Source organism: Callorhinchus milii, unplaced genomic scaffold, assembly GCF_018977255.1.
Source record: "Callorhinchus milii isolate IMCB2004 unplaced genomic scaffold, IMCB_Cmil_1.0 Scaffold14, whole genome shotgun sequence".
Taxonomy (NCBI): domain Eukaryota; kingdom Metazoa; phylum Chordata; class Chondrichthyes; order Chimaeriformes; family Callorhinchidae; genus Callorhinchus; species Callorhinchus milii.
The window spans coordinates 7,896,926-7,923,694 of record NW_024704755.1 but is presented as its reverse complement, the minus strand read 5'-3'; the positions used below and the strand labels follow the sequence as shown (position 1 = coordinate 7,923,694).

At 43.2% G+C, this 26,769-nt stretch overlaps 1 protein-coding gene across 1 annotated transcript; it reads left to right on the top strand.

Moving 5' to 3' along the window:
• The first annotated feature begins 1,249 nt into the window (after positions 1-1,249).
• Positions 1,250-22,316, top strand: vstm2b (V-set and transmembrane domain containing 2B). The gene is made up of 5 exons (XM_042340300.1): positions 1,250-1,494; positions 2,479-2,663; positions 4,630-4,662; positions 6,082-6,529; positions 21,596-22,316. The coding sequence occupies exons 1-5, from the start codon at positions 1,422-1,424 to the stop codon at positions 21,670-21,672; spliced, it is 816 nt and encodes a 271-aa protein (XP_042196234.1). The 5' UTR covers positions 1,250-1,421; the 3' UTR covers positions 21,673-22,316.
• Positions 22,317-26,769: the final 4,453 nt, after the last annotated feature.

The following is a 26,769-nucleotide window of genomic DNA, read 5'->3' as shown; positions in this document are numbered from 1 at the left end:
TTTGCTCTGATACACTGACCCCCCAATGCATCCAGATCTGTCAGCATTTAGAATATAACGCACCCCCCACCACCCCCACCCCCCGCATATATCCACTGCTAACAAAACAAAGAGAGGGAGAAATTCCTCTTATTTAAGATCAATGCGGGGCTTCATTCGGGGATGTGCGGTACAGCCCAGAGCATCCATCCAGATACTGTGCGACTTCTCTCCCTCCCTCCCTCTCTCCCTCCCCCTCTCTTTCTCTCTCTCGCTGCTCCATCCTATAACGTGAGACGTCAGCTTTGGCCAATGCCCCCCCCCCCCCCCCACCCCCTCCCCAGGATAGGTTCAGCGGTGGGTGTTGATGTGGGAGTTTGGGCTGTGTGTGTGTGTGTGTGTGTTTTATTGCCTCCATTTCTCTCTCTCTCCTCTCTCTCTTCCTCTTCCCTCCCTCCCTCCCTCCCTGCTGCTGTTGGCTGGAATCGCTTTGCCCAGTAGTGTTTGGTGTGAGTTGGTGCTGAATGCGCGCCTTGTGCAGATAAAGAGCTTTTTTGTGTCTCTGTGTGTGTGTGTGTGTGTGTGTGTATCTGTGTGTGTTTTTTCCCCCCACCTCTCGTTGTAGGAACACGGAACACTTTTTTTTGTGTGTCTCTCCCAAGTTTTAGATCTAATCCCCGGGATCAGAGACTGGTTGGTGTTTTTTATTTATTTACTTATTTATTATTATTATTATTATTAATCTATTTATTATTATTTTTGTTTGGTGGCTGGGAATGTTTGCATTGGGCGACCCTCGTTCCTTTGGTCTCGTTACTCGTCCACGGTCACCAACCTCTTAAAAGTCTGGGGGAGGGGTGTGGGGTGAGGGGGGTGTTGGAGGGTGGGGTGGGGTGGGGAGAGGGGGATTCATCTCAATTAAGCGATGGTTCGCACTTTTTCGAACACGAATTCGAGCGAAACGCGGCTGTGAACCTTTTACGCAGCGTCTTTCGAGAGCAAAAAAAAGGAACCCAACATAACAGAGTCTCTCTGTTTGTTTGACAGACTGGAGTGTGGAGAAGAAGAAATAAATATATATAGAGAGAGAGAGGGAGAGGGAGGGAGAGGGAGAGAGAGATCTGACCAAGTTCTAGCCAAAGAGAGAGGGAGAGAGAGAGAGAAAGAAAAGCAAGTCGCCTTGTTCCTTTTGAATCACAGACTGTGTTGTGTGTGTGTGTGTGTGTACTGTGTGGGTGTGTACTGTGTGTTGTGTGTGTTGTGTGTGTGTGTGTGTGTACTGTGCTGTGTGTGTGTGTGTGTACTGTGCTGTGTGTTGTGTGCGGCCACTTGTAACCTTGGGAGAGCGATGTTCTAGGCTGGCGTTGCTGTCTGGGATGGGATTGCAGCGATTCGCTATATGATACACACCCCAACCCGCTGTTTGTTCTCCTCTTTATGAAATGGAAAATCGCGGGGTCTACAGTGTCCTCTATTACTTGGTGTTAAACGCGCCGCTTTTGCTCTATGTCAACGGTAAGTGGTGGTGGTTTTTTTTTTCTTTTTGGAATGGCTTTTGCGATTGTTTTGCTTTTTTTTGGTAACTCTCTGAAGGGGGTCTGGGTTGGCTTTTTATTGGGGGGGGTGTGGAGGTGGTGGGGAGTGGGGGAGATCAAATTGCATCAAATTGCAAAAATTTTGCAAAGAAAGAAAAGAAAGAGCCAACGCTGCGGCGACGATTAGAGTCAATGGAATAAATGACTGATTAGTTGTGGACAGTGGCGAACAGTGACTGAGCGTTTTACACGAGTTGTTAACATTCAGCCCCGACTGCCATCTGCACCTCACACTGACCAAGGTTTGATGTTAAAACTCTCCGAATATAAACTCGTTGCTCTACACTTCACAGAGTGGCTTTTGGCGGGTGAAATAAATGAAAAAAAAGAGAGTGCCTTGTTTTTAGACGTAGATTGCCCAGTTTATGAGTTAAAAAATGTGAATCCAGTCTTCCAACTCGTTCCAAACAGTGACTGCATTTTTTCTGTTCATCCATCTGATTTTTTATTAATATTACTATTGTGTGTGGAGGGGGGTGGGGGGTTGTGGGGTGGTAGCTATCTTTGCAAATTATATTAGATATCTGGATACTTTCCTCCCTGGCTACTTTGCACACATATATATATATATAAATTTGCCAAAGCAGTGATGATTATGTAACTGGTTGTGGTTGTGTCCAGATTTAACATCAAATAAAAAACATAAGCTGTGAACGGGAGCTTCTCTGCTCTGGAGATGAAACACAATGTTCCCGTTTGTTGTAGGTGACTGTTTACATACCAGAAGCCCTGACCAGGACTGGATTCAAACCAGATTTACATTGGAAAGATTCATCTTGTCGGGCGATTGCTGTGGTTATTGTTGTTGTTGTTAACCGTGGCTTTAACTATTGTCTCCCCCCACCCTCTCCCCACCACCACCACCACCCCCAACCCTCCATCGCCATCACTTACACCCCCTCAGCAAAATTTATCGAGGTGCCTCACGATGTGACTGCTAAAGAAGGGGATGATATTGAGATGTCCTGCGCTTTCCGTGCCAGCGGCACCACCTCCTACTCCCTGGAGATCCAATGGTGGTATCTGAAAGAGACGTCAAGGGAGCGGGGGCATGAGGTGGCACTCAACACCCAGGGCAGCAGAACCAGGGTAAGGAGGGTAGTGGTGGGGCAAGAGTGTCTGAGGGTAGGAGAGGGTGGGGGGTGGGGGGGAGAGTGGAGGGGGTGGAGGGTAATTCAAATCAAATAAGTATATATATAGGGTGGGAGGAACCCACTTCAATGTCAGCAAAATCTGGAGCGTGGATTATTGGTACCAAAAAAAAAGTTGGGGAGTCCTACGTGGGTTGAGGGGAAACCTGGTGCCTTACTCCAATAAGCAACGCTAAGCAAATATATTCCAGCCAACCGACATCATCATCATCACAACAATAAGCAAATATTCGGCTTTAAGGTGGGGATATGTATTAGGAATCAAATAACAACTTAGACACAGGCACATTCATCCCACTGACTCAAGCCAGAGAGCGAGCACGAAGCTTTGGTGTGGCTCTTTCGTGTAGGAAAACCTTAAGAGATAGAGAGGGAGAAGGTTCGAGAGTGGGTTAAGGTTAAGGGCGATGGAGAAGACTCGTTGGCGTTGAAACTAATGCGACCTCACAGGTCCACAACAGGCGATCCATCTCTTGCGAACGGAAATGATGATGAGTTAATTATCGGATCGTGAGTTTCCAATGAGACGATCTGCAACGTATTTCTAGATCGAGAGAGAGAGAGAGAAATCTTGGGAGAAAAATAAAAGCACTAAAATCTAGATTTAGAACGATATATCTGGGGGGTGAGGTGACTGTGCGTAAATAAGACCCAAAGAGTCAGGTTAAAAGCCACTGCTGATTTACAGTGGGGAGAGGGAGTACCACAGCAATGAGGTCAGTCAATCTCTGAGCTCAGTCAGGACAACAGGTCTGGGAGTCAGTGCCCAATGTCAGGGGTTGAGAATCAACCCCACAGCTTTGCAGGAAAGGGCAATATTTGAAGCTTGGAGATTGACACACATACACGAGAGGGAGGGAGGGAGGGAAGGGAAGAGGTTATCGCTCCGAAAAATGAGTCCTCTCGGGTTAATCCCAGGATTAAATCAAGGGGTGGATCGAGGATGCAAATCTTCCCAAACGCAAAGTGTCAAAGCGAGTAGCGTCCATTGGGCAGTGGGCAAAAACGGTCAGAGCTGCCGGTGAGGATTTACAAATCATTGCATTGAAGATGTATGTGTGAATTGTCAAAAGGGAAAAAAGACAAGAAGCCGCATTCAAAAAGCCGAGGTCTTTTGATGTAGGATCTCTCAAGCCTTCCTTTCCCGACGGAAGATGCGGCTGAGGAGGGCAATGGTCGGCAACTGGAGCAAAGAGTCATCTCTGGAGTGGAGAGGGTTTTTTTTTATATTCCACTCTCAATCCTATGACCTGCAGTCAGTCATCCCGACAGTCTCCTTCCTGGCCAAAGACAGGCTCCCAGGAGATTAATCCACACCAAAGACCCATCAGGTCCCTGGAATTAGGGTCCACGTTGGATTGTAAAGCCCCTCTCTCTCTCTCTCTCTCTCTCGCAGCGATAAACACCAGCCTCTGTGCAAAGATCTGGAATAAGAGGGATATGGGGCTAAAGGACAAGTCAGGAGGTGCACATCTAAAGCAACTACGCCTTAATACAGTCTCGGATCCAATCATTCGTCCACAGCAAATAATACCCCTTATCACATTATAACGGGCGTATGAATAAAATATCGCCTGTAATGCTATTTATTTGATGACTTTACACCGGGTGAGCAACTTTCCAGCTTCAACTGATTTTGCTGGCGTTGGTTTGGGCCACTTTTAACCCGAGACGCGGGTTAAGCGACTTAAATAAAACCATCAATACAACCAATATGTTAGGTCGCGATCTGGACCAGATCGGGCTGTGGGGGTGGGGGGGGGGGGGAAGAGGATGAGAACAGTACAGCTCTACTCTCATTTCCTATAACCTTTCCCTTCTGGTCCAGTAGCATCTGTTTGATATTTCACTCTCGGTTTGATGGGTTGAATTCTCTCTCTCTCTGTGTTTTTTATACGTTTCAGGTATCATTTGACAAGGATGCCACCAAAATCAGCGTAAGTCACTTACACGTACTCTCTCTCTCTCTCTCTCTCCCTCTCCTTTTGTAGTTGCGAATCAGTTTTAAGGCGATTTTTTTGTTCTGAATCCAACAATAATGATGTGGGGAATTAGTCGTTGTAACTGTTCCCGGCGGCAGGTTAGTGGGGAAAAAAAGGATAACATGCAATAACCTGCGACCAGTATTGCCTTCCTGTATCGTGATCGCCCCACAGTCCCGCACTCGACGGGTTTAAATCCAGTCACTTGTTCTGGTGGATACATTACATTGGCTTCTCACCGACATCCAACCGATGTTGTTGCAGCATTTTATTTGATGGTTTGAGCGTTACCGGGAGCCTCGTGTTTGCGGGTAAAGTGAAGTGAAGTGAAGTGTGGAGGGAGGAGTTGGGAGGTACAGTGCAGTGCAGTGCAATGCGGTGCAGGTGAGTTGCTGCCTGTCAGTTAGTCAGTTAGTTAGTTGGTTACTTGTTGTTAGTTGCCGAGTCTCACTCACTAGTCTCGGTGAAGCTACTGATGTGGTTCTGATCGCCTTCTCTCTCTCTCTCTCTCTCCCTTCCCTCTCTCTCCATCCCTCTCTTCCTCTCCCCCTCTCCATCCCTCTCCTCTTCTCCATCCCTCTCCCCCTCTCCATCCCTCTTCCTCTCCCCCTCTCCGTCCCTCTCCCCCTCTCCATCCCTCTTCCTCTCCCCCTCTCCATCCCTCTCCATCCCTCTTCCTCTCCCCCTCTCCATCCCTCTCCTCTTCTCCATCCCTCTCCTCTTCTCCATCCCTCTCCCCCTCTCCATCCCTCTCTTCTTCTCCCCCTCTCCATCCCTCTCCTCTTCTCCATCCCTCTCTTCCTCTCCCCCTCTCCATCCCTCTCCTCTTCTCCATCCCTCTCTTCCTCTCCCCCTCTCCATCCTTCTCCTCTTCTCCATCCCTATCCCCCTCTTCCTCTCCCCCTCTCCATCCCTCTCCTCCTCTCCCTCCCTCTCCATCCCTCTCCGGTCTTCTCCATCCCTCTCCTCCTCTCCCTCCCTCTCCATCCCTCTCCTCTTCTCCATCCCTCTCCCCCTCTCCATCCCCCTCTTCCTCTCCCCCTCTCCATCCCTCTCCTCCTCTCCCTCCCTCTCCTCTTCTCCATCCCTCTCTTCCTCTCCCCCTCTCCATCCCTCTCCTCTTTTCCATCCCTCTCCCCCTCTCCATCCCTCTCCTCCTCTCCCCCCCTCTCCTCTTTTCCATCCCTCTCCCCCTCTCCATCCCTCTCCTCCTCTCCCCCCCTCTCCTCTTTTCCATCCCTCTCCCCCTCTCCATCCCTCTCCTCTTCTCCATCCCTCTCTTCCTCTCCCCCTCTCCATCCCTCTCCCCCTCTCCATCCCTCTCCTCTTCTCCATCCCTCTCCCCCTCTCCCCCCCCCCCGCGCTGACCCGCAGACGGTCCGCGTGTTGGGCAACGACATCTCCCACAAGCTGCGCATCTCCGGGGTGAAGAGCGCCGACCAGGGGGTGTACGAGTGCCGCGTCACCGACTTCATCGACCACCAAACCCAGGAGCACAAGGCCCAGGCCCGGCTGCGGGTCACGGCCCGACACCGGCCCGACGTGCAGGCGGCCGAGGCCGTGTCCCACATCCAGAGCCACGGGCCCCGCAGGAGCGGCGGCGGCGGCGGCGGCGCCTCCACCCCAGCGCCCGACTCCGACAAGCGGGGACCGGCACCCGAGCCCGAAGCTGCTGCAGAGAGCGGCTCCTCCTCCTCCACCGCCTCCGCCATCGCCACCGCCTCCTCCTCCTCCTCCCCCCCACCCCACTCGCCCGCCTCGGCCTCGGCCTCGGCCTCTCCGGCCCCGGGCAACGCGGCCATCATCGGACAGCACAGCTCCGGTAAGTGGGGCCACAGCGCCATCGCGTGGAACCTCACCCGAGAGCGGCGGCGGCGGTGGCGGCGGCGGCGGAGCAGGAAAGATAAGACCCCCGCGGGCACCTCCAGCTGGTGGGGGGGGGAGGGGGGGGGGGGTTGAGTGGGTGGGGGTTGGGTGAGGTTTGAGTGGGTGGGGGTTGGGTGGGGTTTGAGTGGGTGGGGGTTGGGTGGGGTTTGAGTGGGTGGGTTTGAGTGGGTGGGGGTTGGGTGGGTTTGAGTGGGTGGGGTTTGAGTGGGTGGGGGTTGGGTGGGGTTTGAGTGGGTGGGGGAGGGGGGGGGTTTGAGTGGGTGGGGGTTGGGTGGGTTTGAGTGGGTGGGGGTTGGGTGGGGTTTCAGTGGGTGGGGGAGGGGGGGGGGGTTTGAGTGGGTGGGGGGTTTTGACACATTGCAGAAACCCATCACCAGGCGAGTATCCATCCAAACCAAACTGAGAATTCCATGTATTCCCCCACACACACACACACACCCACACACCCCCCACACACACACACACCCCCCCACACACCCCCACACACCCCCACACACACACCCACACACACCCCCACACACACCCCCACACACACCCCCACACACACACATACCCCCCCACACACACACCCCCACACACACACCCCCACACACACCCCCACACACCCCCACACACACCCCCACACACCCCCCACACCCCCCCACACCCCCCCCACCCCCCCCCACACCCCCACGCACACCCCCCACACACCTCCCCACCCCCACACACATACCCCCACCCCCCCCCCACGCACACACACCCCCCCACACACCCACACACATACACCCCCACACCCCCCACACACACCCCCACACACACACCCCACACACCCACACACACCCCCCCACGCACCCCCCCCCCCCCCACACACACACACATACCCCCCCCCACACACACCCCCACACACACCCCCCACACACCCCCCACACACACCCCCACACACACCCCCACACACACCCCCACACACACCCACACACACACACACCCCCACCCCCACACACACACCCCCACACCCCCCCCCCACGCACAACACCCCCACATACCCCCCCCCCCCCCCCCACGCAGACACACCCCCCACACATACCCCCACACGCACCCCCACAGGTGGGCCACCTTTACACCATGTTCCGCACAGATGACTGTAACTCTCCCAACTGAATTCACAGCTAAACCCGCCCTGGTTTACGGTTATGTTCCTGCTTTTTGCATTTTCCGTTATTTTTTGGGTGGCGGAGAACGTTTTTCTTTTTTGCACGGCCGGGTTGTGATCTGCGCGCCCACTCTGTGCCGAATTCCTGAAATGACCCCCTCAGTATCCGAGCATAACTTGAGAGGATTCGAAGTGCAGGCTGCTTCCCGCCTTATGTTGATTTTTTTTTGAAGCACGCCTTAGATGTCACTGTTTTTTTTTCTTTAAGTGATCGTGTTGAAAAAGAAATCAGCATTTTAGTTTCGCCCACAAAATCCACAGTCAATCTACTTTACAATGTATTCCGTGAAGCGCTCTGAGATGTCTCAATGACGTGATAAGGCGCTACATCAAATGCAAGGATTATTATTTTTCAGTGTTGTGCTTCTTCGCAGTATCTTGTTGGCTTACAGCATGTTACAGTCACTACACTTTACCTTTGAAGTACTTTGATACGTCCTCCATGTATCAGATGCAGGGATTATTATTATGATTGTTTGCAGTATTTAATATTAGTAATTACACGCAGGCTTCTTGCAGGTGAAGCTGGAATAATATGTATTTACTATTGTTTGTTACTTACATCAGAAAAACAAGCTGACACAGTAAATAACTACTATTTGTACAATATAGTATTTGCAAATTATTTACAAACAGAAGTTATTTACTATGTCGGCTGGTCGTTTCACAAACATCATATTCAACAGTCCAGCCATAATAAACTATTTACTTTCTGTGCTGCAGCCATAGCAAGTTTACACCATTTGCATTTCAGTTCAATTTCAGATTGATATGAAATGGAGACAGTTTAAAAGTTGAATGCAGAGATTATTTAACTGCATTACCTTTGTTTGAGTTTCTCAGGGGTAGTTGGAATTGAGTTTCAGCTGGCAAGTAGCAAAGTAATAATAATAAAAATCATTGCATTTGATATAGCGCTTTTCACGTCGGGAGGACGTCCCAAAGCGCTTCACAGAACACACTGTAAAGTGAATTGACTGTATATTTGTTGGCGAACGCGGCAGCCAATTGCGCACAGCAATGTCCCACAAACGGTCGTAGATTGAAAATGACCAATTTATTATTGTTTTTGGTTTTGGAGGGATTATTATTAGGCTCTGTGTGGAGTAAGGAAACTTGCCCGAGGTTTCGCCCTCTGCCTGGAATTGAACTCAGGTCTCTCGCTTGCAAAGCGAGTGCTCTAACCACTGAGCTACAGGACTCCACTCTACAGGACTCAAAGTAAGGTCAAAAGTTGGGTACGCCCCAACATTCAAGTGTTTTCAGGGAACATGAACAATTTTAGAAATCTTTGCTAGAGCAAGCAACCCTGTTTTGAAATCAAGCTACAGGTAACAGGATCAGATCAAGCCATCCAGTGATTTGAATTGTACGTGGAATCAAGTGTAGTTTGCTAGGTTCTGTTGCATGGTGAAATTAATTGACAGGATGTGGATGTAGGCAGTCAAGGAGGAAGTCAAAACCTGAAGGGACCCAGATATTATCTTGGCTTAGCTGGAAGCACTCACAGCTCTGTGTCAGAAGGTTGTTGGTTCAAGCCCCATGTTTAGACTTACAGCTCACTCTCTACACTGATACTCACAAGGTCATGGTGAGTTGTGCTGCATTACTGGATATGCCGTCCTTCAGTTGAACATTAAACCAACGTCCCATCTGCTTGTTCAGCTGGAATGTTAGAGGTCCCTCGACACCATCTGAAAAGAGAAAGGAGTTTCTCTCAGTAATTGTTCTCCTGGCCAACAATCCCCAGATTAAATTGGCCATTCACTTCATGGCTGTTCTGGGATATTGCTGCGCGCAAATTGACTGTTGCATTCACCTACATAGTATGCTTCGCTTTACAACAATTACCTGTGAAATACTTCAACATTTTAGGCATATATCAAACATAATGACTATTATTTTTATATTAAATGCAGTTGAAAACAAGGATGAACAGGAGAATGTAAAGATACCCAATGATAAATTATTTTTTGAGGAATAAATCTAGACTATTAGAATGCTTGCACTTAAATAGATAGTAGTCAGAATCAGCCCTGAAACATCCACTGAACACTGTGGCTGATCAGACAATTTGGTTGGCTGAATGGGAGGAAGTCAACCTATTTTAGTGTAAATGGCATATTGATATCTAATAACTTCTGTCATGTTGTCAAGATTGCACCCATTGCAGAAGTTACCTTGGTTAGGTGATGTGAATAAAGTTCTTGTGGATAAGGAGTTGCTACTGACTGTGTAAGCCATTCCCTGGACACCACGTGAAGTTAAAGCGCTCTGAGACACTACCCTGCATGGAGGGCGCTATATAAGTGCTTCTTGTTGTTGTTGTTGTTGTTGTTGAAGTTAGCGTTGCTCTCTCTCGTTTTGTTATGGGTTTTGAGACCATTCAAGTAGTGCTGGGTCTGGGTGATTTTCTGTTGTCAGCATTTTGATAGTATGACAGGAAAAGATGGAGTGGGGACTATAATCAGAAGCCTCAGAAACCAGTCACACTGAGAGAGGAAGTAGCCAAAGTAGCCTCAGGGAGCAGAAGGAGGGAATACTTCTTGTTGAAATACACTGAGACTAATACTCTAGGTGTGCCCACAGCCTGGTTTGAATTTATTTGGAATACCTCAATGTGTTGTCCCATAGTGTTTGACTGTAATGGCTGGAACTCAGGTGTCCCCTTGGTTACCTCAGTGATTTCACTCGGGTTAAATAGCCTGGTTTATTCTCTTTTCTTCCATTCAGATGAGGCAGCTTTGGAGTCTCATACATGGGAGACTTGAGATTGAATGCAAATATGAAACATTTGGATTCAGGGTTTTTGCAAGTAAATGAGCTTTTGTGGCTTGGCTAGGACATGTGTGGGATGTAGCACTTCCCACAGCACTCAAGGATGTCCCTTGACAGAGGTGGCGGAGTCGTGTTGATGGTGCCTCGAGGAGAGAGCGCTCAACACTCCAGAAGGAGTGTGGACACGAGAAAGGAGAAAGCACAGGAACAAACAACATGAAAATATGGATAGATTTGCAAACCGCTTGGAATGTGCATTACCAGTTGCAATAGCACATGTCAGCTTAGCTCAAGACAACTGTGACACAATCACATCTAGTAATGAGATAGTTAGACGGCTATGTATTTTCCTTTTCAGTATGCGTGAGGCTAACAGGCAGCAGCTCCCTTGCAATGGCTTAACCTTATAATTTAGCATAACTCCAGTGGAATGTGGAGTTATGGTAAAGTTGCTGTGAATATGATCTTTTGTAGAAACTAATCTTGCTGTAAGGGAGAGAATATCGCAACAGGAAACAACTGAGTAGCATAGCAGGAATGAGAGTATGCCATCACTTTGGCTTTCCTACAAAGAGCAACGCACGTTTGAAAGAGGACCAGTGGGCTTTTCGATTATATTTTGTTACAGTTTTATGCAGTGTTGTACTATTTGCACAGCCAGAGCAATCTAAGAGAAATTTTCTCTGTTGTCACATTGCAAATGTAATCGCTTCCAAGGGCATTCGATCCCTACTTGGAATACTAAAAGAGAGTTAAGTACTGAGTTTGGTGAATTCCTGATGGAGTAGGTTTACCTACAACTTGTTCCTAGTAATGATAGGGAAGATGTTTCTATTTTGTATGATGGCCATTATGTTCCATATCTGGCTACCAGAATTACTGACTGAGTCTCTCTCCAAATCCTTAGAATCTAGATTTACAGTAATTCATCATCTTGTTCAATGCACTCACTAACATAATAATAATAATCTTGCATTTAACATAGCGCCTTATCATGTCTTCGAAGTCTCTCAAAGTGCTTCACAGAATATACTGTAAAATTTATTTACTGTATTTTGTGGGTGAAACATGGCAGCCAATTGCACACAGCAATGTCTCACAAACAGTGGTGGATTGAGTGACCAATTTATTATTATTATGAAGAAATTATTATACCTCCAGAAAAGCAATCCGCCAATCGACTAACAACTGGGTTCCTACTTACTGCTAGGTAAACAGAGGTGTGTGGAGTAAGGAAGCTTGCCCAACATTTTGCCCTGCTGGGTCTCATATAAAAAATAAGAAAATAATAAATCCTTGCATTTAATGTTGTGTCAAAACACCTCAAAATATATGCAAACTACTTGTGAGCTCAGCTTAGGTTTTATGACTAGTCACGCTGCCTGTTCAGAATACGGAGCCTTGATATATTTCTAGGGATTTGTACAGAAGTACAGTTTTGATATGCTGACATGGCATAACTAGCATTTAATGTGCTCCATCTATCTGAAGGTGGCAACGAGAGATTTTCACAATGAAATGAGCTCTTTTGGACACAGCCCCTACTGAGGTGAATCTGATTGTCGTGGTTGAATGGAATTGACTGTAGCATCATTGGTGGGCCTGGAGTCTGGGGCAGGAACTCAGTTGACTGAGAAGTTCTGAATCTCACAGAACCTGAAGTGAAATGAATGCAGAATACAAAATTCACTGTGGCGCATGATAACGCCCTAATGTGGAGGGCTGGGGCGGGGATTTTTAATCGAGCAAAAACTTACTGAGTGAATTTGCAACTAATTCAGTTGCCGTAGTTCAGTGAAATTCTCTTCTATTGTTGCGGCAGTTTGACCAGCTTCTGAATGAGAAAAATGGCTCAATGTGACCCTTCTTCAGATCACTAAATCGAGTCTTTCCCTTGCAGTCAAATCGAGACATTTTGTTTCGCATCTGAATCCAGGGATAGAACCTATTTATGTACTTAATCTTGAACCCCTGCCCACTCTTACCCTCGTACATTGAGCTGAAAACAACAGTTACCTCTTACTACTTACCAGTTAACGCATGGCATTGTAGTGCCCTACAAGTCATATGATAGTGATTTCTGCACTCCAGATACAATCTCCTTAGCTTGTCTTGTGCAGTGCAGACAGCTCCAGTTATTGACATTCCCTCGGTGTATGTAAAGTAAGTCCTGATGTTTGCAATACTGAAGCAGACCTGTCCACTCGGCAACTTAAAGAGCCTGGTTTCTATCACTCCCACCATCGCCAGTTAGTCACCGGCTCCAGGAAAGATCATAAATCACTAAAAGAAAGCTGCAATGTGGGACTGCATTCAGACTGATGCTGACTGTTAAATCACTTTGTTATGGCTTTCACCATCTGATTTTAATAGCAGTTCAGTCAGTGCTCCTCTACAATTACCAGTCGGCTTTGACTTGATTTCCGTTTAAACAACATCATTGAATCCAACGAACATTAATTCTAATTTTATAGCGTTGATATTGAAATAGATGGTTGGGTATACTGTAAGGTTGCATTGCTGTATGAGCAACTGAATTCATATCTGCATCGACAGTGTATGCTGTAGCCCAAACCCGCTAACTTGCATTTAAGATGGAGCTTTAATGTGCTCCATCTATCTTAAAGTGGCAAAGAGAGATTTTCATAATGAAATGAGCTCTTTTGGATATAATAATAATAATTCTTGCATTTGATATAACACTTTATCATGTCTTCGAGATGTCTCGATTTATAGGGGTGAGGGTGTGTGAACCTATTTTAGGCCACCTGTCACCTTTTCATCTGTGGTTCTCTCACTGTTAATATGTCTCTTAACATTGACTCACCTACAAAACACACAGTCAATTCACTTTACAGTATATTCTGTGAAGCGCTTTGAAACGTCTCGAAGACGTGATAAGGCGCTAAATCAAATGCAAGGATTATTTTTATTTAATATGTCTTTTGTTCAAAATTCCTGCCTCTGCATTTGGGAAGTCAGTCCACGGTTTCCTTTGCGAACACAGACATAAAGAAATCATTTCGGATATTCGCCATCTGTCTGTTGCGCCTTCAGTACTTTTAAGCTGAACAGTCTATCTGCGAGGAGAGTTTGTGTCAGATAAATTCTGTTACTTTGCAGAGAAGCAATTAAGAAAAAGCCTTTCATTCTGATAGCTTGTTATAGGTTTTGAAGTAACTGTTATTGGCTGAAAATAACGCATTTTGGCAGAAAAAAATGCGGGGAAAATGGCACATGGTAATTGAGTAGCTAGCGATAAGTCTTTTTCAAGTTGGCCGTGTAGAGATTAATCCTTTGAGAGTGAACATTCTCAGAAGCTTTAAGAGCCTGCTTATTTTCCTGGCAGTGCAGAGATACTGATTGTTAGGTGTTGCTCAATGCCAGCAGGATAGAGTGATGGAGGAGGCACATAATTAAGTTGTACTTGTTCAGTTCCCAGTTTGAGCCTTATTCATGAGGTTGAGGTACTCAAGGAAGAACAGAGCAGTTTCCTAGCGTAGGGGAGGAGTGGTCAGTGATGGGTGGGTAATGGTGGTGGAGAATTGAAGGTGCAAATCATGCATGTAAGGTCTCTGTACCTGCTGTTGATGGGAGGAATTTAGAGCTGTTCATGAGAAAGAAACACTTACCCTCTTCTCGTAACTTCAGGTGTCAAAACAAGCTGAGAAAGAACAGGGTATGAAAGTAGGAAAAATATATAGTTTTTTAAAAATTAGCTTTTTTTTGTTGCATATCCCATTTCTTTCTAATATTGATCCCACTACATTGATGCTGTACTTTCACATGCCGGGAACCTCAAGTCATTCTAAGAACAGCATTTGAATTTGAAAAAATATCATCTCTAGCAACTGCACAGTTATTTGCTTTCTCATAGTTATGGTGCGATCACTAATAAGTTGAGTTCCGGAACAGCGGACATCCAGCACTCAATTATGTTGTGCTTTGCACGATTCTCTCTCTGTCCGCGTGCAGTAGATGTAACACTAAGCTTGCTGTAAAACCTGCCCCATTAAATATGCAACGATATTGAATACTACAGCACCGATGTTTATGTACCACATGAGCATCCACACCTTCTAATCCCTTCTCTCTTACCCCTCTGCTCCCTTCCCTCAATTGCAAGGAATTACACAGCATGGAAACAGGCCACTCAGCCCGACCAGTCCGTGTTGGTGTTTATACACCCCACGGGTCTGTGTAACATTTCCTCTTAAATATGATTAAACTTTTCTGCTTCAATCACAGCTTCTGGCAATAATTTCCACATTCTCACCACATTCTGGCATAAAGACATTCCTCCTCAATTCCCTTTTAGATTTGCTACTGGTTTTCTTCGGTTTATGCCCACTTGTTTTGGATTCACCAAGAAGTGGAATAGCATATTAATTTAGTCTTATTGCATCCTTTAATTTAATTTTAAGACCCTCTATCAGGTCCCCTCTCAATCGTCTCTGTTCCGGAGAGAAAAGCTCTAACTTGTCCAATCTTTCTTGACAGCTGCATCGACTCATCCCTGGTATCATCCTAGCCCAACTATGTTGCACTCTCTCCAATTTAAATACAAATTTAAGTTTAAATAAAATCCTCATTTACCTACAAAATTAGAGTATTTTTATTCTAATGAAAAAATGTAGATTCAGCTGACGATTGTGCAAATGAAAGTAGTTATTTTGAGCCAAGTATTCAAGAATGTTTTCTTAAATGTCACCACGCCATGCATGTGACCAGGTTTAATTCATCTTAAATTCTGTGCTGTCTGCTGATGTCAGTGTATATACAAGATTCATTCATTGCAGATGAATGTCATATCTTGTTGAAAACAACAGCTCTTCACTCCAATGATAATGATTCTGTTTTTTTTTTCTTTGATCAATACTAATTTAGTAAGCTTGGAGGCAATGCATGTTATAATTCTAAAGTGCTGCTTGACTGTAAACTACTCCAGGTATTAAAGTCCCTGGTCTGTATGGCTTAGTGCTGCTTTGGGCAATGTCTTTCAAAGTTTCTATGTTTAATAGTAATACGGACTATTTTACTTTAAGCCTTATCACATGGATTATGGTTTCATCTCCACTCAGACTCCACTCAGAGTGCAAACACATATTATACATTGCTGGAGAGATAACAAGGTATCCAGATTGTTTTCACAACAACATTCCCTTTGTGTGCATATCGGACTTCCATATTGACTAATTCATTAATTGCAGAGCTCAGTGTTTTTTCATTATATTATAATTCCACTATTATTTTAAATAAAGGAGATATGCAATGTAAGAACACAAAGCACTAAATCCTGAGCAGAACAGGAAATATAGGTTCAACCAGCAGATATCTGTTTCAATGCCTTGAAACATAAATTATTTAGGACAGAAATAAGGGAGCCTATAATTCAATAATGTCCTCCCAGGAGAACAGAGCAAAGGCAGAATGTTTATAAGAAATTAAAGAATACTTCATGAACATTAAATCAATGCTGTTTTCCTTGTCAAAATTCCGAAGCATTATAGTAAACAAGTCAATAGTTAGAGCCTTTTGCCGTTGAAGATTCACTCTGATTATACAGAAATAAATTGTTGTTTGCATCATGTCTTCTCCACAAGAGATTATCTATGGAAATATACAGTACTTAGCATTTCATAGAACCACAAGTAAGATGTCTTTATTTATGTTGGCTATTTTTATGTGCTTAGTTTATTGGTAATCTTTATAGTTGCAGAAGCATTGTTATGAATCTTGACTCCAGGACCACTGCTGTGCTGACAGACTGTCTGTCAGACATCAAGTCCTGGATGAGAGCTAACTTTCTTCAGTTGAACGTCAACAAGTCCGAGGCTCTACTGATTGGCTCCCGTCAGCGCCTCCTCATCTCAGGCGCTGACAGCATCACCATCCATGGTTGCACACTCACTTTGCTAAGCCAGTCCGGAACCTTGGGGTCTTGTTGACCCTCAACTATCCTTTCTACCCCACATCTGCGCCATCACCCGCTCTGCCTTCCCCCACCTCCGCAACGTCACCGGCTCCGACACTGTCTAACACCACAGGGCACTGAAACCCGCATTCATGCCTTCATTACATCGCGGCTCGACTATGCGAACTCAATGCTTGATGGTCTCCCCAACTCCTCGCTCCACAGGCTGCAAATCATCCAGAACTCTGCAGCCCGTGTCCTCTCCCGCAGCAGGCTCCGCGATCCTATCTCCCCCATCCTTGCTCAAATCCACTGGCTTCCCATCACACAGAGGATACAGTTCAAGATCCTGGTCCTCACCTTCAAAGCCCTCCACAGTCTTGCTCCTCCCTACCTCTCCAACCTCCTAACCCCCTACCACCCTGTTCGCACCCCTCCACTTAGTGGGCTCTGGCCTGCTTCACATCCTCCGCCTTGCTCTCCCCAACTATCGGCGCGCGGGCCTTCCACCGCTCTGCACCCACCTTCTGGAACTCCACCCCGCAGTTCCTCTACCTCATCCCCTCCCTCACCACCTTCAAGACCCACCTCAAGACACTCCTCTTCGACCGTGCTTTCGATCTCCCTGCCTGCCCCCCTGCCCTCCCCTCTCCCACCCCGACCCTCAGCTCGGGTCCATAACTCTCTCTGTCCAGCGCCTTGGGACGTCCTCCCGACCTGAATGGAACTATACAAATGTAATTTTGCTGTTGTTGTTGTCGTGAGCAGAATTTCCCTCACCTGTGCTATGAGCTATCTTCTCTTTGACCGAGCCTTCAGCTCCCTCTCGACCCTCTTCCCCCTCCTCGCTCCCTCCCTTCCCTCCCCTCACCCTAACCATTTCCCCCCTGCTCGGGTCATGACCCAACTGTGCAGCGCCTTGGGACGTCCTCCTGACGTGAAAGGCGCTTTATAAATGGAATCTTGTTGTTGTTGTTGAGCGTGGAAACATTCTACCCTAAACAGAAATGCATTGTGTCCTGTTTACATTTCGGCTATTTCTATTCCTCTTTCAGGGCTACATCTCAGAAACAAAATCAGTACCTTTTTCCTTCAAAGTTGATTTCGTCAGTCACTTGATTTGGGGTTTGGCTAGCCCAGTTGGTTATCAACAACCCATGTCCTCTTATCAAAATGGTCTGGATTCAAATGCAACCCAGACTGTTGGGATTAAAGTGACTTTTTTTTCTGATTGTAAGGATCATACGTGAAATGAGGCTATGCAGTCCATTCAAAATTTGGATCCTTACCTTTGCCACTAATTGGCATATTAAATTAGAAATCTCACGCAGAGAAAGGGAAACGGTGGATAATAGCAACAGAGAGTCTTCTTATAAGGTTGGGTATGTTGGTGGTACAGTGTAGTGAGGGATTTCTATCTGCCCTGCGCGAGCCAACCTTAAAGTGGTTGATGTTAATATTTGGTGGAAAAGTTCTCCATTCACCAGCACTAACTTTCATCACCTTGATGAGGATAAAAGCAAAATAGAAAAAATAAATGAGCTGTGAAGTAGAAATCCATCTGGACGAAAGATACTATTGTAATTCATGGTATGAACCTGATTTGTTGGAATGAGCTCAGTTACCAAAGTTCAATACAATTTTATTTCATCTGTGTAGTTTCTTCATGTCTATTCCCAGAATTAGGGGAACAGATCTGAGCTCTGTAATTTTTTGAACCTTTTTTAATCTTAGGCTATTAGCATACAATTTGATTAAATCATAAGCAGGCAGTCTGGGCAACTGATTACAAGGTAAAATACCCATTTGCTTTCTTAACATGGTTTTCCTCATGTCATCTTACGGGCAGATCCATGCTGTTCATTGTGTGGGTAACTGAACAAAGTCCATAGCAGCATTTAGAAGCGAATTGGTTAAATGAAGGAAAATAATGCTGCATTAAATGGTTTGGGGAAAGAGGGGAATGATAATATAGCAGAAAGCTCCAGTGGAGCATCTGATCAGCACCAATGTGATGGACCAAATGTGACCAAAAGGTCTTCCTTTGTGCTGTAAACAATCTTTCTGAGAATTTATATTCTGTAAATACAGCCTTAATTGCGTTCTGATACAGAAAAGACCTCGACCACGTGAAGCGTGTAACTCTTCACATATAATAATTCTTGCGTTGATATAGTGTCTTTCACGTCAGGAGGACGTCTCTAAGTGCTTCGCAGCATTTACTGTAAAGTGCAGTAATTTTGAAGGCAAACACAGCAGTCAATTGCCACCCAGCAACATCCATAAAGTGAATGACCGATTTTACCTACTTCTGTGCCTTATTCCTGTCAGAAAGCCAGTGTTGCTCTTCAGTTCTGCCACCGTGGTCTTAATTTGCGTGATTTTTGACTAGCCCCAAATACTTGTAGTCTTAAGTGTAAATTTGAGTTATGTGCATTATTGGATTGACTTCAGATGTACAAATGACATTTTTTGCAAATGTTGTACGAACCTAAGCGTTTTGAAACCTGAAACGATGTGTTTCAGCTCCCTAAGGGTTAAGCGGTATTTCCATTTTATTGCAATGATCTTTTGGTGACACTTTTAAATCATCTTAAGCACGTACAGTTGGTTGAATTTGAGTTTGCCAGAATTATATAAAATTGTTAAGTAGATTACTGGAAAAGAGATGGTTCAGGTTTAAATCAAAAATATCCTTATGTCAAATTCTGGGGGTAATTTCTCTTATTTTTGCAACGATTTACTGTATCAATGTTATTAACAGATTGCAATGTGAGGGATTAGAGGAAACAGTCACTGATTTCCAGGGCTGTGCCAATCCATTAAATCAGTACTTCAGCAGAGTATATTTAGTAAATAATCTCACACAAGTATCATATATACTAATAAAACGGGGAAGGATTCTCAGCAAGCCTTGTCCTGTATGTCGTACCACTGGAGTTGATGACTTCACAGCTAACCAGGAAAGGATGCAAGCTAGCCCCAGCTCATTCAAATTAGATTCCTCCACAATACACAGCCAATTACCCAGCTAACAAAACAAAAGCCTAAAACTGCATATCAGCTGTTTTCTTGAAACAGTCTTTCATACTGTAGAATCACGTCAGCTGTACTCTGCTGCAAAATTAATTACTCAGTTAATTTTTCTTTTCTCTGGGGATTTTGATATTTTCAAACTCCCCAGAAGGTCAAGCATTCGGGCAAGCAATAATAACCTAATGGTATTCTTCTGTGAAAAAAATGCCACCTTTCTCAACCCATTGTAAATCCTATAGCAGCTTGACCATGAAGTACACTGGATCTCACAGCAAATGATACTGCATTCCCATTGTTCATTCGTGTGTGAGAAAGCCTTCAATGCACAATTGCCGCTGGGGTGTTTTATGACTTATGGGTCCTTCAGATAAATGAAAGAAAGGTAATGAACCATCAACAATTCAGTAGCATATATTTCTGTTAACTGTGTCTCACCAGTTAATTGCTCATAATATACAGCATATGTCAATGAATCAAACAAAATTAAATCTAACAAACTTTCCACCTATTGAAATAATAATAAAATAATAATCCATGCATTTGATATAGTGCTTTTCACGTCTTTTAGACGTCTCAAAGCGCTTCACAGAATATACTGTAAAGTGAATTGACTGTATATTTGTGGGCGAACGCGGCAGCCAATTGCGCACAGCAATGTCCCACAAACAGTCGTAGATTGAAAATGACCAATTTATTATTTTTTTTGAGGGATTATTATTAGGCGTGTGGAGTAAGGAAACTTGCCCAAGGTTTCGCCCTGCCTAGAATTGAACTCAGAAATACATTCCTCGATACCTGGAGTAATGAGCGGATTAGATAAGTCTAAAGGCAAGTGGATTGTATGACTTAGGACGTGAGCACAGAGCTTGAGGGTATGCACATAATATTAACATGCCTCAAGCAAGGTTTAAGATTAGAAACACTGTATATTTTCCTTACATAGTTGTAGATATGTGTAAGACTTCATTCCAAAATAGGTAATATTGTGCTTCTCAAATCATTAAAGAAAACTAGGTGATTATCTGACTAGGAATGGATTTCAGGTTATATGCATAAGAATCATAGAATATTACAGCACAGAAAGAGGCCATTCAGCCCATCGTGCCTGTGCCAGCTCTTTGTAAGAGCCACTCAATCAGTTCCACTCCCCCGTTTTCTCCCCATAGCCTTGCAATTTTTTTCCTTTTCAAGTTCCTATCAAAATCCCTTTTGAAAGTGGTTATTGAATCTATTCCCACCACCCTTTCAGACAGTGCATTCCAGACCGTAACAACTCTTATATATAAGTAGATAGAGTTGATCAGATGATCTGACGACCATGACGCTGGGAACATGGAATTGCCTGTGATTGAAGGGATCTCGCTGGGGCGGATGCTGTAAGGTGTAAGATTACATAGCTAGTCTGTTGTTTTGTTTGATTTACCTTTTGGGAACATGAATAAAGTTCACAAAGTCTTTGCTCAGCAAGTAAACTGGGTTAGGTGGAGACTGCACTGAATCAAATATGCATAATCTATTGAAGAAGTGAGAAGTGACCTCAATGGGTTTTTCTTATTCCAAATTTTTATATATTCCGGTTTAGGTCAAAATCCTTTCAATGCTTGTTTTGACGTTTTTCCAAAATGGTTCTTTATAAGTTAAAGCAGACCAAAACACCCACGAACGAACTGCTGCATTATTCCTTCCAGAGAAAGTCAGTACTTCACAATCTCCTACAAGGTCAGCTTTCAACAAATTTAGCTCAAGGAGTTAAGTGAATTTTAATGTGTGCAGGTTTTATTACTGGGGAGGTAACTGAGGGCTTTCATTATTCTGACACATTCATCAATCTCTCCAGCACAGATCATTGGCTGGTCAATAAATTTAACACCAAACCTCATGTTTGTTCATCGTCTGCAAAAACAGTCGGCAATTGCCAATGATGACTTTGTTCAATTTCAAGTAATAATAATAATATCCTTGCATTTGACACAGCGCCTTATCACACCATTGAGACATCTCAAAGCACTTCACAGGATATACTGTAAAGTGAATTCACTAAATATTTTAAGTAATGTACAAACTATCTTTAATTCTCTCTGCAGGTTTGGAACCCCTTTGTGCTACTCACCCATTCCTGTTTATCTCTTTGCTGATCTTACAAAGGCTCTGCACATATTAGTAAACTTCTGACTGACTTCTTCGAAGTTGTATTTCTCAAGTAAACACGGAAAATGTGCAGCGGAGACAAAAAAAAACTGAAGAAAGGAGAATTTGAGAACTAGTGCTTTTTTAAAGAAAAAAACACGAAAAAGGATTTGAAGGCATGAAGAGAGAGAAAAAAGAATGAACTTCAAACATTTTCAACCATCTATGTTGCACATACTAAATGTCCTCAACGTGATGCATTAATTTTCCAGTAAATAAAATTTAAAGCCTTGCTATTTGCAGCATGGTTATTAGTAATAAGATTATTGATTGTTCTCTGCAACAAATTGCTACTGGTTGCCAGTTTACTGGTTCATAGTATTCTAAAGTGAAAATGCAGAGCTGGTAAATCTAATGAAATGTGAATATTTTAAGTTTTTTTTTGATGATTTCCCTCCTTTACTTTTACAGTACCTGTACTTAGATTTAATTCCCTGTGAGAATTTTAAGTAGATCCAACACATCCCACCATAAATACTATTTAGCATCAACAATATTTATTTTTTAATAAAGATGGGAATTAAGGTAAGGCATTCATTTATAAACTGTATTGATATATTGCTGACAATAAGTTGGAATAAAGAATTTTGAAATAATGTCTTCGATACTGATTACAGTATGTTGCTGTTTTTCAGTCATTACCAAAAGCTTGAATTATTACATTCTCTTCAAAGATGTCTAGCTCATAATAGAAAGACAACGATTATAAAGATCAGGATTTATACCACATCACAGCACTCAGTTTCCCTATTCATCACTGACAAGGGACGAAGCCCATTTATTCCATGATCTATTATTCAACCTTTATCTGTGGATAGCATAGTTTAGGCACTGATACACTTCACTTATTGGGATATAAATTTGCTACTGCATTAGGGAATCACTTCAAGCAAAACCTTTAATCTACAGGAAAACGTGTACAAAAGCCTGACTTGTATTCAAATCAGGATGTCCAGGTTTTTCCCCTCGGATCTGAAGAAAGGTTTCAATATTGTCCAAATTGGTACAAATTTCCAATGGTCTCAATTTCACACTCACCATTCACTCGTGTCTTCCTTTTACTTCACACAGCCTCGAGTATTACAAAATGTCACGAAATGAACTTAGTAATATATTTCCACTATACTGAGCGTTAAATTATGTTCAAGGAACTTGTTCACAGCTGACACTGTAATGCGGCAGGCAGCCTATTCATATTTTAAATGGTTATTAAGATTGTCACAGTATTTTCACATATTCCGTCTCTTAACTCAATGGGCCATACTAGAATTTATTTGTGCATTTCCTACTCTAGTGGTCTCATTACGTAGAAGCTAGAGAATTTATGGTAATATATTTTTGCAAGCAACATGACGAGATTTGAGTCTGTCAGCAGGCATTGCTATTGTTACAAATATTGCTGATTTCCCCTCAAGTGTGAGGATAATGCACTGATATTTTAGGATGTGATGAATGATTGCTCATCTCAGATCAAAGGCATTTATGGGTTAACTATACATCACAATCACATTTGAATAATAATCCTTATGTCTGGAGGACATCTCAAAGCGCATCAGAGGATAAATACAGTCACACCACTTTACAGTATATGCTGTGAAGCGCTTTGAGACATTTTGATGATGTGATAAAGTGCTATATCAAATGCATGGTTTGTTATTATTTGAAGTGGAGTCACTGCATTTTGTAGGTGAAATGATAAGAAGCCTAAGAAGCATAGGTGATGTACATGTAGATAGACTCCATGACTTAGACCGTGACTGAGATTGGAAGATTTATCTTTACTTCAGCATCATATGAGCATTTCCATATAAAATCACAAATATTTTTAGCTGTAAATATAAGCTACTTTATGTATCACATAATGTTTTATTATCAAGAGAAATCATTTCAGTTTTAGCAAAGCCTTTTTAGTCAAGTTCCTCTGTTTCTAACTATTCCCAAGGACAGTTCAATATTATATTTTACCTAGACTCATTCTAAAAACACCATTCTATGAAAGGTCTAAAATTGAGTGATGGAAGTTACCCTCACTTTATGTAGTTCCCAATTATCATTTCATTATCTCTTGTTCATTACACACTTATGAATATAACATAATTATTGATTATTTGTGAGCTGCCAGTGATAGAAAAACAATATGGGGAACAAAATATGTTTAAAAAATAAATGTTTGGTAAATAAATCCTACAGAATGTGTGAGAATTATAAAGTAGGAAACCAGGCCTGAAAGTATTGAACGTGACTGTAATTTATTTCCTTCCTCTTCCTCTCTCATTATACTAATGGCTGGAGAGGTTGATAGTCAATCATGATGGCATCTGTGGTTAGGGCTTTTGAGCCACATAAAAAAGAGGATCATAGGACAATTATACTTGTCCTACTTACTGCACTGTACAGTGTGATACCACAGCACATGGGCACAAAACAGTGTTTCATCAGTGCTAATCCAAAGTGCAAGATCAAATTAATTCTGTATCCGACCTTTGATCAAATTCAATTCCCCTTGCATTTTTCTAGGTTTTATTCTGCAGTAGAGGGCAACTCGTTGATGTGACACGACACACAGGGATGTAATAAGCCTTTCTTCAATAGAAACATTTAAATAATTTTGTAGTTATGTATTGCTCCTTTGAAGGCTTAGGAATATGTGAGTCTGGAATGTCTGAAGCTGATATTTGCTGAAATAAATAAATGCATTTTCATCATGCCAGCTTGTCAAATGTTCCAATAGTATTATTTGCCACTGCTGTTTTGTAAAGTACGATTTTAGCCTGTATACATTTAACTGGATTGGCATTCTGTACCCTATATATGATATGCATGATAGTACATTGTTCAGTACTGTATCAAGGGAGAGAAAATGAAGACATGTGCCCCTTCTCTTGCAACACAGGCAAAACTCTGGAGTCTGTCCTGAAATTGCCCTTTGCAACTGTAAATCTTGTTCTGCTGTTTCACATATTGCTGTGCATTGAAAGCAGCGTCTGAAAGTGCACAACAATATGCTCTGGGATCATTTTCTCAATCCCATTTAAAATCCTGTGTATCTTTATAAGGTCCCCTCTGAGATGTCTCCTATCAAGAATGAAGAGCCCCAGGCAAATAAGTAATTGCTAGAAACCAAAGAATGCCTCTCGTGCATCTTTTCCCATCTACATACCTATGTCTGATAGAGCGCAGATGGCTTTCCAGCCCCATAGGCTTGTTTCCTTGTGGGTTACAGTAGTTGAATCCCAAAAGGTAAGAATCGTGGAGGCAGAATGCTGCAGTTTAATTCCCCAACACGTGAGGGCTATAACTGAATAAAGAATCACCTATTTCGTTAATATTTACTTTTGAAGAAATCATATTTAAAAAAAGGAAACACAATGCACAAATTCTATCACACATTTTAGAATTCTGTTCTTAGAATTTGGTGGTTGGGTGGACAGAAATGTACATATGTTCTGTAGCCACGTTTAATACTATTAGTTTTTGCCCAGTCTAATGTTCCAATCAGATGATCCCCTGAACCCAAAGTGCCATTAGGTCTATTTTATTTTCAAATGGATTTATAATTGAACAACATGAAGTGTCACTAATTGCTCCATTAAGCAGACAAAATTGTATTATAAGACACACTAGGCTTATAGTAAACACATTTCAGCTCTGAGTATGCAAAATGTAGGTCAACAATTGATATTAGACCATTTCTATAAAGAAATGAATTTGTGATTTTTTTTCCTGTGTTGTTACAAAAATTCCTCAAATCACAGCATATCAGTAGATGAAATATCACAAATTGTTACCTCGGTTGCCCTTGATCTCTAATCCATTCATTATCCCATTGTCTTTATGCTAAAACGCTTAAAGTTCAAGTGACTGCACTGAGTTATTTTTATAAGTGAGAATATAACCCACCGATAAATTACAACGATTATTGTTGTAGGCACATCAGGCTTCAGAGAAACTGCAGCCAGTACAGTCTGTTCAATTTTTCATTCCTATCATGAACTAATTTACGCAGGCTTCATGTGGGGTGTTTTGCATTCAACTGACAGGTGCCATGAACTGCTTTGAGACACTTGTTAGCAGTTTTCAGTCACCAGATGCTGACAGCACAGAAGGACAACCCTTATGGCAACTTCTCTTTGACACTAACAGTATTTTACCAGCTCTGCTTGTATGTGGACCAGGAGAATGTGATAAGGTTTCTGATCATTTCGTGTGACTGGCCCTTGCTAATTTAAACCCCATAAAACAAAATAGCACTGCAACGAATAGCCAATGGGATCTTCTGAGGAATCCAGAGAATCTCAGCAATGTCCACTCTCCCTGAGATTGAGTGCAGCTCTATTCCCAATGGGAATTATTTCAAATATTAGATACAGTGCCTTTCATTCAATAGGATATTATATGTTATATATTAGAATTTCCGTGGAAATGGCTGTACCATGCCATCAAAGCTTGGCATACTGCTGTGCATCTTGTGAAGTAAATGGATCAGCCTTTTTAGGTTTTATTTTACAAAACTCTAATGCTGGACTGTGACTGACACTTTTTTACTTTCCATATTAATAACATACCCAATTGTTATCCATTACTGTTTACTTTTGTAAAGGTTTTGCAACCTGTAGAATTTATTCTGTTACAAAGTATGAGTGATTTCAAAGCATACAAATCACATTAACATAACTTATGTTAGTGCACACTCTAGTGGAAACATATGGCTTTTGATAGTATCAGTGCAACTATTTATTCACATGTTTCAAGACAGACAAAAATATCAACAAATATAGTGTCCTTCACATAGAATAACATTTCAGAGTACTTTAAATGCTCCAGACAAATTTGAAACAACAGCTATTGGAGTCCACTTATTTGAGAGATCCATTGAAAGGTTATTTTTTCATTCAGTTATCTTGTTTTACTGATTGCTAAAAATTCTTGTGTGGTGAGCAGCTTTATTCCAGAAAATCAGGTGATCACTAAAGCTCTCCTAATTCTTTCACTAATCTGATGCCTGTCAAAAAATGCAGCCATTTCAATACTCAAACAGCAGCAAGTGAGGAGAAACTAACATGTACCAGTC